Raw genomic sequence first — 18422 nt, forward strand, 5'->3', positions numbered from 1 at the left:
TGACATCAAATTAGCCAGCAATGGAAGTTAGCACCAGCGATTGAATCACAGTTACTACTTGGAATTAAAATCACAGTCAGCTACTTGGAATTAAAAAAAAAATTGGTCAAACCCTGTAAATAGGGCATTGTTCTTACATTTGCTGATTAGAACCTGGCTGGATCTTGATGGATTACTGGCTGGTTTTAGCATCCTCAGGGTTGAGCAGGACAGATTAGCTTTCTTGGCTGTGACTGGAACTCACGCTTTCTGGGCTGCAGCTGGGACAACCATAAGTTTAGTTGATTGTGACTCTATTTGCTCCCAAGACTGCAGCTGGCATAATGAACATATGAGCCCAAGGTGGAAGGCGGCCTACAGCACTGGAGCCATATAGCAACTGTGTTAATGAATCCCACACCTTCATCCGTATGGCAACTTTGTGTCATGTCTTCACACACATTTTGTGAGGGTGCACCAAAGCACCCCAGACTATTGTGTGTGTGATTTTGGTTCTCATGGAAGGTGCTGTATTACTACTATTCATAGAAGACAGACAGCGTAGGTATCACAAGTGGAAGTACAGCCATTTTGCCAAGCCAGCATTCCTGAGCCCAGGGCTGCAGGAACCACCTCTAGAGATACGAGAGGAGCACAGTCTACATGGCCCCTTTAGTCCTTGGTTGCCTCAGCACAGAGACCAACAAGGCTATCAATTAATCTCAATTACAATGATTATTTTTGTGACAGACGTTTGCCCCCTGGATGTGGACTTATTCTACCAAATAACTTGCAGATACGGGAGCATTTTTTGTACACAAGTGACTGGGGCTAGACAGGAACTGGCCCTCCACAGACAAATTGCTCTCTGTTCAAATACTAATCTCAGGGCCAATCTCATGAACTACTAAAACCCAAATCATGAGCCTAGATTTGCATGGAACCGAGTTGAATTTGAAGACAGAATTCAAGAGGCCTATTACAACATGGGACATTTTAGTGGTACTCTGTCTAGAGAAGCCCTCCTGATGGGGATAAGGCAGAGTAAAACTCCCACACAAGGTTCAGAAGACAGCTTTTTTACCTCTTATTGGTTACAGATTTTTACTGACCCCCCCCCTTTATATTAAATGATACTCTAAGTATTTCCAGACTTCATGCTCCTTCACTGTCATCCTATGCTGCTGGCACTTCTTGATACACCCATGAAAACTACCCTTAAGATATTGTGGGTGCACAGTTTAAGAGCAATAAAGGGGTTAATTTAAACCTCACCACCTCAATATTTTGCTGGTATTACAATTGCTACTTATTTGAACTATGACAGTGCTTAGAAGCCCCAGCTGAGACTGGGGCTCTCATTGAACAAACGCATAGGGATGGGATAGCATAGGTGTGCCAGGGCCCCTCCTTGCCCTGTGCCTGCCCTTGATAACGAGGGAGCACAGAGTGGCAGACACAGGACCCAATCTAGAAAACGCCTCCGACAAGGGAGGTCTCTGCATGACATCTGTGATCCCTTTGTACTTTTTGAATGCTTCCAAAGGCGCCAAATCTCATTTGAGAATCCACACATAGTAAGAGACAGTCCCCAGAGACCTTACAGTCTAATCAGACGTGACTGAAGGTGAGCAAAAGGTAATTATTAATCCCATTTTATAGATGGGTGACTGAGGTAGAGAGAGGGGAAGAGTCTTACCCGAAGTCACGCACCACATCTATGGCAGGGCCTGCAATGGAACCCATGTCATCTGGGAAGCAGTCTAGTGCCTTGAACACGGGACCATCGTCGGTGTACACATTTTTTCTGTGCAGTGGGTAGTCCTGCATGTTACTGGGGCCACTGTCCGATGAGTCACTGCGATTCAGTATAGTAATATTAAATCACAGATCTGAATGTCTGTTCTCTAAACATACAGATTCTTGCTCTAATCACAATGGTTTTGAAAAACCGACTTGCCAGCCACACACAAGGTCATATCACAAATGGCTGCTGAGTCAGAATTTGATTAGTGGGCTGGAAGCATGGCTGGGTTGCCATGCTGAAAGTCTAAATCCAGAACTAGAAGTGAGGCAAGCTATTTGTTTAAAAGAGCTATGAAACCAGTAGTAGCATCCTGCTAAAGGATCTGAGGTGGTCACAGAAGGCAGAGATGTGTGAAATCCCAGATTTCTCATTGGACGTTTTTGCTGAGGGAAGCTGAAATATTTCACAAGTTTCCTCCAGATTATTGCAAACTCTCTCAAAGGTGGAGTTTTAACCTGCTCCATGAGCCAATGCAGAGGGACTTTCCTCAGCAACAAGTGACTTCTGGCCAGAAGCTAATCAGACAACGAATTGAATGTTGCTATTTTCCCGAACAATGCTGTAATTTTTGGAGAGTGGAAAAGGACTTTTCACTATGATGATGACAACAAAAATTATGTGAGATGAAACAGAACTACACTTTTATTTTGGGTAAAAGGGTTGTAAATGTCATTTTTTGCCAGCTTCGCCAGTCATGTGATTTCCCCCCACCAAGTCTGAGTGTTATTGGGGCTGCTGTCACTTGAGTCATTGCAGTTCACTGAAGGCCTATTAAACCACAGATGACAAGGATGCTGCATTTTCGATATTGTTGGTTATTACCATCGTGCCTAGGACAACAGGTCATAGTCTAGGGTCCCTCGTGCTAGGGACTGTAGAAACGCAGAACAAAGACAATCCATGCCCCCAGAGAGATTACAATTTAAGTTTTAGGCATGAGACAACAAATGGATACAGACGTACAGGGATGGGTGAGGAGGTACGAGAGAATGTTGTTCGGTATGCTAGGCAGTAGGCTCTAGCTGCCAGGTTTTTTGTAGGCGTCCGAGCAAAGAGGAGTTTTAAGGAGGGATTTGAAGGAAGATAACGAAATAGCTTTTTAGATGTTTATAGAGAGCTCCTCCCAAGCATGAGGGGCAGCATGGGAAAAAGCACAAAGGTTTTGGCTTGAAAATTTAACAAGTGGGTGATGGAGGTTAGCTCATGGGCCAGTCGGAGGCAGGAGTCGACATCTCAACAGTGAAGGAGAGATTATATGTAGGGTAGCGATAGACTGCGAAGGGCCTTGAAAGTGAAGACAAGTGGCTTATGTTTGACGCAATAGAGAAGGGGGAGTCAGTGGAGGGATTCAAAGAGGGGGGTGACATTTCTATAGTAGCCTGATCTTACCAGAAGTTACATTTCTCTAGGATTTTCTTATGCTGCAAATATTAAAAAGTCAAAAATTAAAGTAAATGAAATTGGAAGGCAATTGACACTTTCCTGTCATTCTTCAAGGGCAAAAGGGGGGAGGGGGGTCAAATACATCTTTGGTGATAACGGTGAGCTATCTTAAAAGACATAAGAGCCCAGAACTGTTGCTACTCTGATTTTGGGAACAGGAGGTTTTGGAAATAGGTCAAAGATAGGGCTCCTCGATCAAACATTCCTCTTTATCAGAAGTTTACTTTTGATGCATATTTGCTTTTCACAGGATTCCCATACAAGTCCAGACATGAATAGGTTGATGAGGTAAAACGCCTGCAGAGATCCCATCCATACCTCTACAGGGACTTTACACCAGAGGAAGAGGAGATCACCACTTTACATTGATCTTGAAAGAACCCTTATCCCCAGCAGGTGTGAATTCTGGGAACAGCACCACGATGTCTGCCATCTCCCATTGCTGCATCGCTCTTGAGATGCATTTTGGGGATATGTAACATCTTGCAAGCAGTCCCATGCCCAGTGATTCAAAAGTGGGTTAGTTTTGCTAAATGCCTCAGTCTCTTCAGACAGTAAAGCTGCTGTCTTCACATTCCCTGCTGTTGATGCAAGTGGCCATTTTGGGTGAGTGGCCAGAAGCATATTCGTTACAGGTGAAATCCACCCCTTCATCACAGGCCCAGCTCAAGGACTACTCACCAATTAAGTCCTGATAAGGCTTAAATGGTTTAAACGTGATGCAGAGCCCTTGGAGCTGGCCATCTACACAGGGGTGAATTTCACTCAATTGCTGCAGACAGCGACTGACACTGGGAGTTGGTGGTGCTTGGCTCCTCCCAGGACAATCTCTTCATTAGTTAGGATTGGGCCCGGAATGACAAAAATTCATTTAAATCCCCAATCTACAGAACCACTAGCACAGGTGGTCACCCAACAAGATCTTGAGTGAAAAGGGGGATTCAAAGCACTGGTGTGTTGAATTTTAAATAGGGTCAGGTGCTGGGTTATTGTTCTGTTATTCTGTATGAATGATGCTGGGGAATGCACACCAAAACAAAAGGAGAAGGGAATTTTCCTTTTGTTGGCAATAAATAAATGGCTTTCACAATAAGAAAAAGAAGTTAAAAGGTAAGGGTACAGGAGATGCATAGTCCTGATAAAACACATGGTTGTGCCTGGTACTTCGAGAATTTTCTGCTGTGCAGTTCATTTCAGGACACATACTGCTCCTGCAGTGGCATCAACGTAGCCCGAGGCTGCTTTAAACTCAGGCAGCTGACTGTTCTGTGAAAATATTTTTGTTTGTGAAAAATTCAGATGCCTTTGCTTTTTGGTGCAAACTTCACCTCTGTTCCTGACCCTTCTGAGATTGTACTTAAGTGGCTATGCACCTGGGCTCACATCCCATTACAAAAATCCCAACATGGATAAATACACATTGATTTTTCCAGTAGCTTACACACACTTTGAGCATACACATAGTTTATGCAGCAAGCTATTCAGCAACACAAAGAATTGCAAGAGCTCCTTTCATTGCAAGCTTATGTACATCTTGCTACAATAAAGGATTGCTGAGTGCTTATCAAAATGCATGGGCTGTACACAGGGTGACCAGATGTCCCAATTTTATAGGGACAGTCCCGATACTTGCGGCGTTGTCTAACATAGGCATCTATTTCCCCCCCGATCCCAGTCCCGATTTTTCACACTTGCTATTTAGTCACCCTAATTGTACATTACCTCATCTGCTTCTAACAGTGCAAAAGTAAACAGCATGCATGCATGCAGAGCCAAGCCTATATAGCACCCTAAAATTGCAACATTTGTAGTTATCCAACATTGCACTCACTAGTCATAACACTAACATTTCCCTGGATCAAGCAATAAATCATATTACTTGCATTGCAAAGTTCCTGTATTCCACAGATGCAAAGAGTTATAGCAAAATGTTGGCAGATTAAATTCTAAACGCCCTCCCTGCCTTGCAACATTTGCCTGCCAATATTTTACCCACTAGGCACAAACTGCTCTCTGGAAGTATTACTACTGTAACATTTAAGGGATAGCTGCTTAAGAAAGATCAAATGCAGCAAACACTCAATTACATGCTCCAGATACATGGTATCATGCAGGAAGCCAGTCTTGTACTAAAACAGAGGTTATTTAGCTCTTGGATGAAACGTGCATGTCCTAAAATAAGCATGTTTAGAATTAAGTTTGGGGAGGCATGTATCTACAGAAAATTATTTTGATTGCCTGCAGCTCTTAAATGGCTGATTGCAAGTGCATCTAAGCCAGCCTGTCATTTTGAAGTGGTTTTTCAGGAATATAAAGCACACACACTGGTAACCACCACAAAAGAAAATAAAAATCCCAACTTACCTTGGGATCAGCCAGAAGTGCTCAAGCTTCAGAAATCTCCAGCAGAAGAGTTGACAGAGTTTTGCCTTATTACTCATAGAGATAGTTATATAACTGGCACCATTTCTGTAGGCAATGAGTATGTACCAATTGCACTTCCACTCAGAGATAATTCTCATTTCCCATCCCACACAGACACATCTGAGAACAACAGCCACTCAATGACGAAGGGGGAGGGGCAAGGTGGGCTTTTTATGCTACTTAGGAGGGAGGTTAATAGTATCAAAGAAAGTTCATAAGGTCCCTGAAATTTTGAGAGCACACAGTGCAGTAGTTTAATGTTCCCTAGATTGCTGAAAGCAGCTTGGCCTAGATTCCCCTCTATGGTTTGATAAGTGACCATTCATGCAAACAGGAGAAAGAAAGTTACTCTTTGCTTTTAATTAAGCAGTTCTCTCTGAAATACATGACGCATCCAAAAGACCTTTTCAGTGGTGTCGTTTGGGTCTTTTGGTCTAAAATCATAGTGGTGCAGGAATCCATCTGATCAGTAAAACTATTAACAGTCAGGAGTGGTTAATGAGTGACTGATCTGAAAAATCCTGTACTTTTGACTAAGCATGGGAAAAAAGGATCATTCCCCTGAAGATGCAGTTGTCACTTTAATATTTCAAGATATCAAGGAGAAATTAAGAATTCTTTAGCTTAAGGCTAGGGAGGAAATAATTCTGTACCTTAACTTTGAGTTCATAGAATTATATTTTTCCACACAATCCTGCTTCCATTGCAATCAATGGTAAAATCTCAAATGGACTTCAATGAAAGCAAGATCAGGTCCTGTATTTGAAACCACAGATATACCAAAAGGTAACTTTCTGTTCAGACAGTGTCATATATATATTAGTTATTGCCATACACAGCATCCAGTACACTTACATATAGACCCTGTAGCGCTAACAGACATAAAACTCTTATGTAAGCCATAATCCTCTCACAGACTCCTTATTCAGTGAGTTTAAGAGGTACACCACAGAAGCCTGCTGGCACTGTAACGGGTTTGGGCCAGTTTTGAAATTGTGAGATTCCAGCTGCAATGTAATCCTCTTCTTGACACCTGTGGTTATCTTTGTAAATACGCTGCTATCTTGCAGGGCTTCAAAAGTACAAGGTCTAAGTGTAAGCTAATATTTGGATTCTTCTCATAACTGACCCTGTTGCTTTCTGTACCGATTGAGTCATTAGTATTAGTCTCCTGTGGTGTTCACTGAGGCTAACAATAATCAAGTTAAATTTACACTACAAGATCAGCATTTAATTAGGTACTGTTATACAACTCATATTAATTACAATGTTAATACCCTTATGAAAGAGATTTTTTTTCCCAAAGGAAACTAAAGTAATAAATTTCCAGGGAGGGAACAAGAAATTAAGTTAAAACCCTGAGTGCAGATCTGTTTATTTACTGATTTGCCCCTGCAGGTGGTCAAGATTAAAATAAAGCAAACAAATAAAATAAAATAAAAATGTAAGCGTAAAAGTAAGGATGCTATAAAACAAATCCACACGGTGTTTAATCACTTCCTGGCTACACAGAGAAGTATGGGTAGTGCTTAAATCCTGTAGGACCATAATGATGATTACTTAAAGGGTACGAAACTGTCACTAGCTGGGCACATGCTCCTCAATTTAGAGTTTGAAATGCTAGTCTGAAGAGATTGAGATGTTTCAGAAAAGGTAATTGCTTTGTGCTGACATATTAACTCAGAAATGCCAACCCCAAACATTTTGGAAATCAGGGTCAGACCTCAAAAGAAAGAAAAAAAAAACCAGATTTATTAACAAATAATGAATTTGGGGTTCCTTTTTATTTGCCCTCTGGCTCTTGAGCCTTTAACTCAAGGTCACATTTTCAAACTGTTCTCTGCAGCCATGAGAGCTAAAAAATTTACTTTTCTCACCCATAAAAGCCAAGATTCTCATGTAATTATATAACTAGGATCTAGAACTTTAAGAAAAGTATCAAATAACCAAGACTTGCAATAAATCACAAGAGTTGGCAGTGCCAATCAGTACTATTTTTGTATTTGTGCGAGTTTAAAATATGCCAATTAACTCCTTTATTACCCCCTACATTGTGTGTCAATTTTGGCATGAATTCAAGTTTTCTTTTCATGGACTAAGAAGTCAGAACCCTGTGTGACCTTAAGAACCTCTCAGTGCCAATTGGCAAAAGGTTCACTGTTGTGTAACAACATCATCTAACACAACTCACTACTCCGAGAATATTGCTTTCATGGTATTTATCCAGAAATGATATTATGTGAGGTCTCTGCTGAAAGCTCATGTTATACCAATCCCCATCATCACCACGAGAAACATGTACGGATGATTTTTAAGGAGTGGTGTATATGTACTGACAATTTGTTTTCAAATCTGTCACTAACCAAACAGAAAAACAGGTTTCTTCCAGACAGGAGGTAAGATACGCATCTTTCTGTCAAACGTAAATTAAGTAAGTACTGTAAGCTAACACAATGGAAGCCCCATTTAGAAACAGAATCAACAGGAAAGGAGCCTGTAGGGGAAAAGACGAGTGACAGATGATCTCTGAAGATGGACAATGACATTTGGGGAGATAAGTAGAAGGCAAGGAGACACCCCTTTATATTGCACCAAAGTAGTAAATGGACAGCGTGTTCATATTCATGAAAACAGGATCTCAAACAGCCTTGGTTGAAAAGCTGCAAGAGACATTTGGGGTGAGATAAGCTTCCTTAGATAGAAGCTTAGCCTGCTAAAGTTAAGTTTAGTCTCTAGCAAGCATGATAAGATTTTATTTTATATATAACACTTGTTTCCATTATCCTTACTCACTATCTCTTAAATCTTGAGCTTTGATCATCAATTTAAGATTGTTTTGTCTCTCTCTGGGCTATGATGTCATATAGGAGCTGACCCGGAGTTGAGTCAACAAGCTGGTATGGACATTGTTCCTTTTGGGACAGCAAATCTGATATGTTTATGAGCATAGAGTGGATAAGAGGTTGAACGCTACCAGGGGCTGTTTCAAACGGGTTTGTGGACTGGGGTACACCTGTTAATCTGCAAGAGAAAGATAGGGTGGGCATAGCTTAGAGGAGATTGTTTGGGTGGCTAACAGGCTGGTGGTGTCCGGGAGCTGACATCCAGTTAAGCACCAGCAAGTGGCTCGCTCATTGGAGGCAGGGGAGGTGATAGTGATGGGCAGCCTGAGAACCATCACACTAGGTCGATGCTGCATGCTTTCGCAGGTGACCTTTCGCAGGGTTGAGCCCTCATCCCAAAAACACTTGAGTGGGTTCAATTGTACTCATGTGAGCAATGCCACTGAAATCATGAATGAAATCCTGGCCACACTGAGGGGGGGAAAAACAAAAACGAACAAAAACACATAGTTGCGAGTCTCAGAGCCCTGGTCAACACACTCTGGCTCGCAGGGCTTGCATATGGGACTAAAAATAGCAGTGGAGCGGTTCCCGCTCAGGCTGGAGCCAGGCTTTTTGAGACCCTCTCCCCTGGCTGGGTTTCAGAACCGGAGCTGCCGCCCAAGCAGAAACATCTACGCTGCTATCTTGGACCTGTAGCATGAGCTCCAGTCAATTGTCCTGGCCTCTGAGGCTTGCTGCTGCAGGCTCTCTCTTTTGGCAGTATAGACATCCCATTGACTTCAATGGGTCCAGAATATCACCAAAAGCGCATATGTAAGATTGTTAAAAGCCAAGGCCCCTTTCTCCTTAATTCCAATTTCTGAGCTTCTCCACCCCCAAGAGCTATGATCATACTGAGTTTTGGTAGGGCTAGTTGAACATTTTTTAAAAAGTTTGCTGTTCTGATTAATTTTTAATTAAAATTTCAAGTTTCATTGACTAAAAAAAGGGTCACATTTTGGGGGGAGAAAGTTTCGCAAAAAATGTCAACTTGTTTGTTGTGCAGCTGACTGAAAAATTTCAACGGGATTTCAAATGTTAGGGAGAAAAAAAATTCTGTGAAAATGTTCATTAAAATTTTATTCTGTTTTTAGATCAGTCCTAGTCTTTGGATGTAAAAGCGGGGAAAAAAAATAGACTCACTACCTGGGACTATGAAACAGAGAACAGTAAACTCATTTCTGTTATAGGACTAACCTTACATTTGAACTTGGCTTCCAGAACAAGAAGGTAATTGATTAGAATAATGCTCCACCTAGACAGATTTTAACACCAAGGGTTTGACCCAGCAGCTGTTGAAATCTGTGGAAACAGTGTCATTCACTTCAGTGGGCACTGACTGACTAGACCCCATATAGAAATGGCAGCAGTACGTAAGACAGAGTATAGTTTAACATGACACCTAGTTTCCCCTAGCACTAGGAAATTTCTTAATGAATTATTTTACTAGTGAAGGACACTGTAGCATATCTGGATAATTCAAATGCTACTGTTTGTATAGTCCTGTGTAACTGGAAAGCTTGTCTTTTTCCACCGACAGAAGTTGGTCCAGTGAAAGATATTCCCTCACCCACCTAGTCTCATTGTTTTTATAAACACAGTAGCAACTCTTACAGTAAACGGCAGTAACAAACATTCATGACTTCACAAAATATTTCAAACAGTGGTTCTCAGCCTTTTTACATTTGCGGACCCCTAAAAAAATTTCAAATGGAGCTGTGGACCCTTTTGAAAAATCGTGTGTGTGTGTGGTTGAATTCTGTTCAGTCAGTTTTCAGTCCAAGTCTTTCACAGACCCCCTTAGACTGCAGACCACAGGTTCAGAAGCACTGATTTAAAGCACTATTAAAACAGTAAATACATTGTAGCAATATGTTCTGTGGATTACAGTGTTGATTTTCCTAGTTATAACAATATGTTTTGACTATTTTTAATGCCACGTATTCATCTTTGGATTGGTTTGGTGGCATCACAATGAGCACAAAACACGGTGTAATAAAAGGCTTGCCAGGTAGCTACCCTTATAGCAGGGAGAGAGTCTAGTCAGAACAATTGACTTTAGTTAATTCATTCTTTGTAATTTAACAAATGGAGGTCAATATAATCCAATGTGTGGGTCTTGAAGGGATGCCTGCGCTTTATTTTTACCAGGTTCATCTTATTGAACGTACATAGCACATACGGAAGAATCTAAAACACAAAGTCTAATATTCTGAAAAGTATATTGTCTGCTCATTGTCTCATTTGGGTGATATCCCGTCCCCCTCACACCACATATCCCGCTCCTTCCTTTCACGGATTCTCTACCCCAGTCCGCTGCCCTACTCTTCCCCTTCAATGCCTAAATCCTGATACCTTTACTCATGCTGAGGAGTCCCACAATCCACAATCCCAGCGAGGAATCCCACAAATTTCAATGAGTCTCCTCATGGACGTAGGTACTTTTGTGACATGAGTAAGGGGAATTGGGCACTAAACTTCACTTTGTCACAGTCCCGCCCAAATGTTGAAGGGCTTTTAATGAAAGTTAAAACAAAATATGGCTGACCACACTTCCTAGCCTGTCCAATCCCATAATGGAAAAGAGTGAGAGAAAAAGCAGCACAGCTGACTGAGAATCTTTTGGCAAACAGAGCAGCCAGAAACAGGGGAGTGGACATTGAATAGCTTTTCAGCTTCTCTTTTCTTCTCTATGGGGTGGAGGGGTTTCAATACCTTGCAGGATCACCTCCAAAGTCCACGCAGCTGGCAATTGCATCGAGAAAGGTGGGAAGGCATTTCTCCTCAACCGTTGGTCTAAGATCAAGCATACCTAACTGTGAGCACCTTAAGACAGGGATTGTGTTTTCTTTATTCTCTTTATAATGCTCCATGTTTGCCTATGGTGTGAGCTATACACGTTAAATAAATACCTAATACAGCACCCATTTAGTATCTGATATGCTTTTGCTTGGACAGACTTTATGCTCTATTATTATTTACTTAGATTGCACCGCAAATCTAGGCCCTGTACAGCCAAAAACAAAGTCTCCTCTCCAATGAGCAGTATTGTCAAGGTTTCTTCCCCACTCTGAACTCTAGGGTGCAGAAGTGGGGACCTGCATGAAAGACCCCCTAAGCTTATTCTTACCAGCTTAGGTTAAAAACTTCCTCAAGGTACAAACTTTGCCTTGTCCTTGAACCCTGTGCTGCCACCACCAAGCCTGTTAAACAAAGAACAGGGAAAGAGCCCACTTGGAGACGTCTTCCCGCAAAATATCCCCCCCAAGCCCTACACCCCCTTTCCTGGGGAAGGCTTGATAAAAATCCTCACTAATTTGCATAGGTGAACACAGATCCAAACACTGGGATCTTAAGAACAATGAAAAAGCAATCAGGTTCTTAAAAGAAGAATTTTAATTAAAGAAAAAGTAAAAGAATCATCTCCGTAAAATCAGGATGGTAAATACCTTACAGGGTAATCAGATTCAAAACAGAGAATCCCTCTAGGCAAAACCTTAAGTTATAAAAGACATAAAAACAGGAATATACATTCCATTCAGCACAACCTATTTTACCAGCCATTTAACAAAAGGAAATCTACGCATTTCTAGCTAGATTTACTAACTTAACAGAAGTTCTGAAGAGCATTCCTGATCTGTTCCCGGCAAAAGCATCACACAGACAGACAGAAACTTTGTTTCCCCCTCCTCCAGCTTTGAAAGTAACTTGTCTCCTCATTGGTCATTTTGGTCAGGTGCCAGCAAAGTTATCCTAGCTTCTTAACCCTTTACAGGTGAAAGAGTTTTGCCTCTGGCCAGGAGGGATTCTATAGTTCTGTATACAGAAAGGTGGTACCCTTCTGTTTATATTTATGACAAGTATAAACAAACGAGACAGATGACTGACAGGCTGTTACCAAAAAAAAGCACCTAAGCAGAAAAAGGTAGCACATGTCTGGGATTCCACAGTTAGGTTTTGATGTCCCCAGAATTGCTTATCACACAGGAGCTAGTATTTGGCCATCTCTAACTACACTGCCACGCAATTCTGAATGCTTATTTCAACCCTGCATAAATGACAGGTTTCAGAGTAACAGCCGTGTTAGTCTGTATTCGCAAAAAGAAAAGGAGGACTTGTGGCACCTTAGAGACTAACCAATTTATTTGAGCATAAGCTTTCGTGAGCTACAGCTCACATCATCAGATGAAGTGAGCTGTAGCTCACGAAAGCTTATGCTCAAATAAATTGATTTAGTCTCTAAGGTGCCACAAGTACTCCTTTTCTTATTTCAACCCTGTACACCTTGCCAAACCACAGCTGCTCTATCCCAGTCATTTATTTTCCCTGTGTTTGTCAGACCGTGGCAACGGAGCAGATGGCTGAGAGGCTGTAACACAGTTAATATATTGCAGCCTCTCTGCTCTGGCACATTGTGTGTAAAGGGATTACCATTTTACAAGACAGTTTACTAGACACAAATTACAGGCCCACTCCTAACACATATATAACGATCTTGCTAAGTTTGCAGCTATTATTGACAGCGACAACGATGGCAGTGTAATGAGATCAAATGAGGTGGGTACATTAGACAACAAATGTCGGGCCGTATTTACAAGACCTTCTGATCAGATTCATCGGCACCATTATGCTTCAGATGAACATAAACCGAGGCTGTCTTGGCTCATACTGCCCTTCCTCACTCCTGCTCTGTCTGTTCCTTAGTTTACCTTCCTCACCTTCTTTTGTTTGTTTCATCAGATATACTTGTGCCAGCTACAGTCAGACAGGCCCCTGGGTAGGTTAAAGGATCCTCGGAAATAGAAGAAAAGAGGGCAAATTCTCCAAGGAATGGATGAAATGGCGGGAGAGGGAGACATACCTGCACACTGTGGCATTGCTCCATGGGGCTGCCTATCTACCATTACCACTACCAGTTTGCAGGAGTAACTGACAAGATAGTTGTGCGCACTGAAGTTTGGTATCCAGGACTGAGAACAAGGAGTCCTGCCCAGGGCCCCTCTCTTTCCCTCCCACACCCTCTTTCTCCTCCTACACATCATGACACAAACATTGTGTGCCTCTCAGGCAGGCAGGCCGCATACATGACAATCCCGCAGCACCCTCTGGGGCTTGGATGGAGTCCTTCCTCGCTCACAGGCATCCCCTGTCTTACCCAGGGCACGGGAGTGGTGGAAACCTCTCACCTCCTAGAGAAGAGCATCATTCATGGGAGCAAGGAGGTGGGAGTTTTGCCTAGGAAGGAGTTCAGAGCTGGGCTTCTGCCCACGTGGAATGCGGGGGTAAGGCTTTTGGTTTGTTATTCTCTTAAAACATCCCCTCATGATGCTGGGGACACTAGGATACAGATATATGAAAAACAAAAAACAACCTCAAGTTAACCCCCGGCTCCCGAGGCGTTGGAGATGCATTAACCTACTCAGCCACCTCTCTGCTTCTCAGAAGCTAGCTTTGGCCTGGATTGCTCCCTTCTGTGGAAATTCAGGAGGGAGCTCTGAGAGAAGGAGAACATGGCGATTCCCAGGCAGAGTTTCCCCTAAGAGAAAAGGTCAGTTTCCACCAGGGCCCCTGTGCCCCTCCCTGGTCCCGAGAGGCCAGGGATGTCCCCATGAAGGACTTGTGCTTCTGGGGGGCCACAGCCTCCTCTCTGGTTATAAGGCCTCATGGTTGCCATAGAAGCATGTTGCCAAGGGGTTGGCATCCACGGCTACCCCAAGAGCACCTCCCACCTTTAGAGTGGGTTTCCAAGGGCAGAAGGGCAGCTTTAGTTTGTATCAATTATACACTGGGTTTTCCATGGGGTTTGGTGTACATCCCTTTCTTCTGGCCCACTCCCCATCTAAATATCCCCAACCCCACAGAGGGCTATGAAGTGCAGGCCAGAGTAGGACAGTGCTGTGGAAGCAGATGTCTCCCACACCTGCGCACACTTCCTGAAGGACAGGGGAAGCTGCACAAAGGGGAAGCATTGGGGGCTTGCTCAACTGCCTCCTCACATTATTCCACCAAATATTGTGATATCTCCCTCCCTCGTCACAGAAACGGGCACCAGCAACATATTAGAGTGAATAGATCAATGTTCCTAAATTAAGCTCACCCCACCCCCATCTGTGATGGTTTTTCAGAATGAGAGTCAAGAGGTTTTCATGGAGTCAGACTCCAAGTCTGACTAAAACAAAGCCAAACACATTATCATTATAAATGAATGCAGAAGTAATTTCCCCCTCAAGGATTATACTACTAGTTAGGTTTCTAGTACATTTTCGTGGTTCTGTAATCACTATCACTCTTCTCAAAATCTTTATTTTCTAATCCATTTATGTTTTAAGGTTGTAACAACTTACAAGGATTCCCAGCTCGTAATACAGATGCTCATCCCTTAGAAGCTTTTAAATAACCTCTATTGCATGCAATGTTAAAAAGACACAACCATACAAATTCTTATAATGAATGCATGCTTGGAAAATAACTTAGGGACTTCCACATAGTACCGAGCACCATAGAAGCTGGCAAATCTGCACTTTAACAGCAACTGTATCTGAAAAGAGAGGTTTTATATACAAACATGCTAATACTATATTCATCATTAGGGTACTGTAAAAGACAGCAATATTAAATAGTTTGCCATCACGGAAAGGGATAGCGATAATATTTATGGACCTTTTTACTGATTAACACACTGTGCTTTGAACTGTGATATGTCCAAGACAATATGCGACATTCACCATGTACATAGGACCCTGTCAAACCAACAGACCACTCCTGCAATTCTAACTCAGGCAAAACTCCTGTTGATGTCAACAAGAGGGGGGATTTGCTTGGGTAAAGCCTGTAGTTTCAGACCCTGGATGTTCCTCAGCTAGTGTGAACTGGCATGTGTATATGGAGCTATGCCAATTTACACCAGTGGAAGATCTGGTCCCTTATTCTTAGGGATGGCAGAAGGCAAGTAGAAGAGGAAGAGCTTTTTTTGGCAATAATAAATCCAACTGAACGGATGAGGTTTCCTTTTACTCAGATTTGCCTTCACGGCAGAAGAGAGGAACTAAAAGATACATGAAGAATTTTTTTTAAAGAGTTATTCAATGATCCAAATTTCGAATATGCTTCCTGCAAACAGTAGAGCAGTTCAATGGAGACAAATCTAAGTAGCACTCATTGTGCTTTGACTTGTGACTGATCAGAAATTCACCAAACTGATCCAACACGGAACATGAATTGCCTGTCATGGCTTGCGGCCTATAAACAGATACTCTGATTTCTTCCCAAGGTTTCTGTGATAGTGGAAACTGTATTGTCAACCTCCTTCCATGGAAGCGGGAACATTTGTGCATTTGAAAACAAAAGTTTATGACCTAAGTTGGTTTTCAATTGGTATTCTTGTATGTGGTATTTCACAGGGTGCCCTAACACAAAGCACAATTAACATATCGTTTTGCTGTACAACATACTCAACCAATTTGCTTAGAAGGTTGTTAAGCTTGATTCTCCACTGCCAGGTACTTGTGCAGTTGTTTACCTCTGTGCAAAGTGGGCATAAAATGCTAGCAAATCAGAAGTCCTGCTGACAAATACAAATTCCATATGCATTGTTCCATTAAAAAATAGTTCAACATACAAAATTACTGTACAATATTCAATGGATAACCAGGACCTGCTTTTGGACAAGGTCTGGGTACAATCACGCAGGTACATTACTAAATTTATATCTCGACTTTTCTAGACAAAAAAAAACAACACATCTAGGTGCTTATGTAGCCAACTGAGAGCAGAGAAGTCAATCACATGCATGCATATTTGGTAGTCCAGGCAATTGCATTGAGCCTTTGTCGGCAGCAGAGCGGGGTAATCAGCCTCCCCCCCCACCAAAAAAAAGACAGAATAGTTTGGCTCAGAGTTTTTACTATTCCTGGTCAGTCCCTAATTTTCACTTTCCCACTTCAACACACACAACTTCACCACTGTATGAAGCCTGGGACAGTTATGAAGGGGCGGGGATGAAGTTTTATCTTTAGCGCTTGCATTTGACCATGACCATAATTTTTTCCTTTCTTCTTTACTTGACTATTTTCATCTTGCCTTGAAACCCTGGAGTAACAAGAAAGAATGACGCAAGGTACTGAACTCACTTCTGGAATTAATACCACGGAATAACAAACAACTGGGAAGAGAGAAGGAAAGAGTCCATGTGCCTGAGAATTCACCTCTATGTCGCCGGTTCCACTGAGGCCCAGTCAGTACCAATCAATGAAAGCTGCTGTCACCAGACAGCTGTTTGGCACCCTTTGCAGTGTGAATGAGTGGTTTAGTCCTGTTCTTAGTTGATGAATGTTTACATTAAAAAAAAATCCAGAAACAAAAGAACTGCCTTTGCAAATGGCAATAATTGGTATCTTTGCTGGGGACTGAATAGAGGGTGAAATCCCCTCTTGCTCCAAGAGGTTTAAGGTGTAGTGAGCGGAAGACCATAACATACCTCTGCAAATAGACTTTCAGGGCCCATTCTCTGGTACATCCAGCTTTCATTGGGTGCAGCAGAGATGGAGGACTGTCACAGAGCCTACACTTCCCTGATTCTCTCTCTGGTCCAAGGTTAGAGCGGCCTCAGGTCTGCTCTAAATTGTGCCAGCTGTGGATTGCCAGAACATATTCTCTATACCCAACTCTCCTCAGCCCCTCTACTGCAGGTCACAGGTTGGGAGGCATAGGTGCTGGCTCTTCTGAGGACTTCCCCACACTGTGGAGAGGGTGGGAGGACATGAGGAAAGTTTCCACTCCCCTTGCACCATCAGAGTAGCACAAAAGGACTGGAGCAGAGAATAGCTGGCAGCTTCCAGCGATGAGCATCAGGCACTTCTTACAATCACCAAATTTACTTTCAAATGAAAAAAAATTGAGACAGGTTTGTGCGCAGACAACTATATACAAATCCTTCCAATGTGTAAGAAAGGGTCCACGGGAGGTATTACCCTTGCGCTTTTAGCCAAAGAAACCTCAGGCATTAGTTGACATTATCTAATTAATGTTTGCAAACTGCTTTGCAAACGTAAAGCGCTAGATAAGAGCTTATTAATTATCACAGATATCAATAAATGCTCAGACTGCCTGGAGCAAAGGAAAGAAAATGAAAATAATTGCAAACATAGGATCCAATTGTTTTCCAGCTCAGCTGACCTAGTGAAATTAGGATATTAAAATAATGAAGAAAATATCAGGCACAACTCTTAGACCCAACTGTGTATAAATTATTAGGACAGGGTTAAATAATCCATTCTCACTATGTCAGTCTTATCCCATCCAGGCAATTCCAAGTTAGCCCAGAGTGTAGAGAACTGACAAGGTCCCCCACAAGACAGCCTGCTGGCTTCTGAGGAAGAAGAACTTGCACAAGAACTGCACTGCCTCAAATGGCTCATCCCAGAGGTGGTTACAATGCACTGGCCTGAAGCTGGTGACAGGATGCCACACCTGTTCGAAGATTATGTGGTAATGCGGACAGAGGTCTCCATGCAGCTCTCCGGAACCTTTTCCTTAGTTGTCATTGACACCATGTGATGTCTCGCACCCCCCGTGGCCCACTAGATTTCTTTTTTTTGGTAGGATTCAGATTTCAGCACAGCTCTGCACTTGTCTCTCCTTTACTAAGCTTAACCTTTTTCATTCATTGTGGGAATTTTAGCAGAACCCCTTTTGATCTTCAATGGTCTACACCACTTCCAGTTCATTCCTGATTTTGGTTTCCTTTCACCTCATCTGACAAGTTCCAGGGTTTCTCCTCTTTCCCGGAGAAGGTGGGGATACCTCTGTGAGAAGAGACTGTTGTTGACATCAATGCTCTTGTGCATCTGAGAGTGAGCTTCAAGAGTGACACACAGTGGCCAGAA

The 18422-nt window shown here is 42.5% G+C and overlaps 1 protein-coding gene across 1 annotated transcript in view; it reads right to left on the reverse strand.

The window, feature by feature from the left end:
- Nucleotides 1-5670, reverse strand: part of PASD1 (PAS domain containing repressor 1) — a gene marked incomplete at its 5' end in the record, with an annotated part of 159035 nt that extends 153365 nt beyond the window's left edge. The window contains one exon of the mRNA XM_084640137.1: nt 5594-5670. Coding sequence (XP_084496263.1) covers nt 5594-5670 — 77 coding nt within the window. The remainder of the gene's footprint in view (nt 1-5593) is intronic.
- Between the last annotated feature and the right edge of the window lie 12752 nt (nt 5671-18422).

This window comes from Lepidochelys olivacea, assembly GCF_965140295.1.
Source record: "Lepidochelys olivacea isolate rLepOli2 genome assembly, chromosome: 9".
Classification (NCBI taxonomy): Eukaryota; Metazoa; Chordata; order Testudines; family Cheloniidae; genus Lepidochelys; species Lepidochelys olivacea.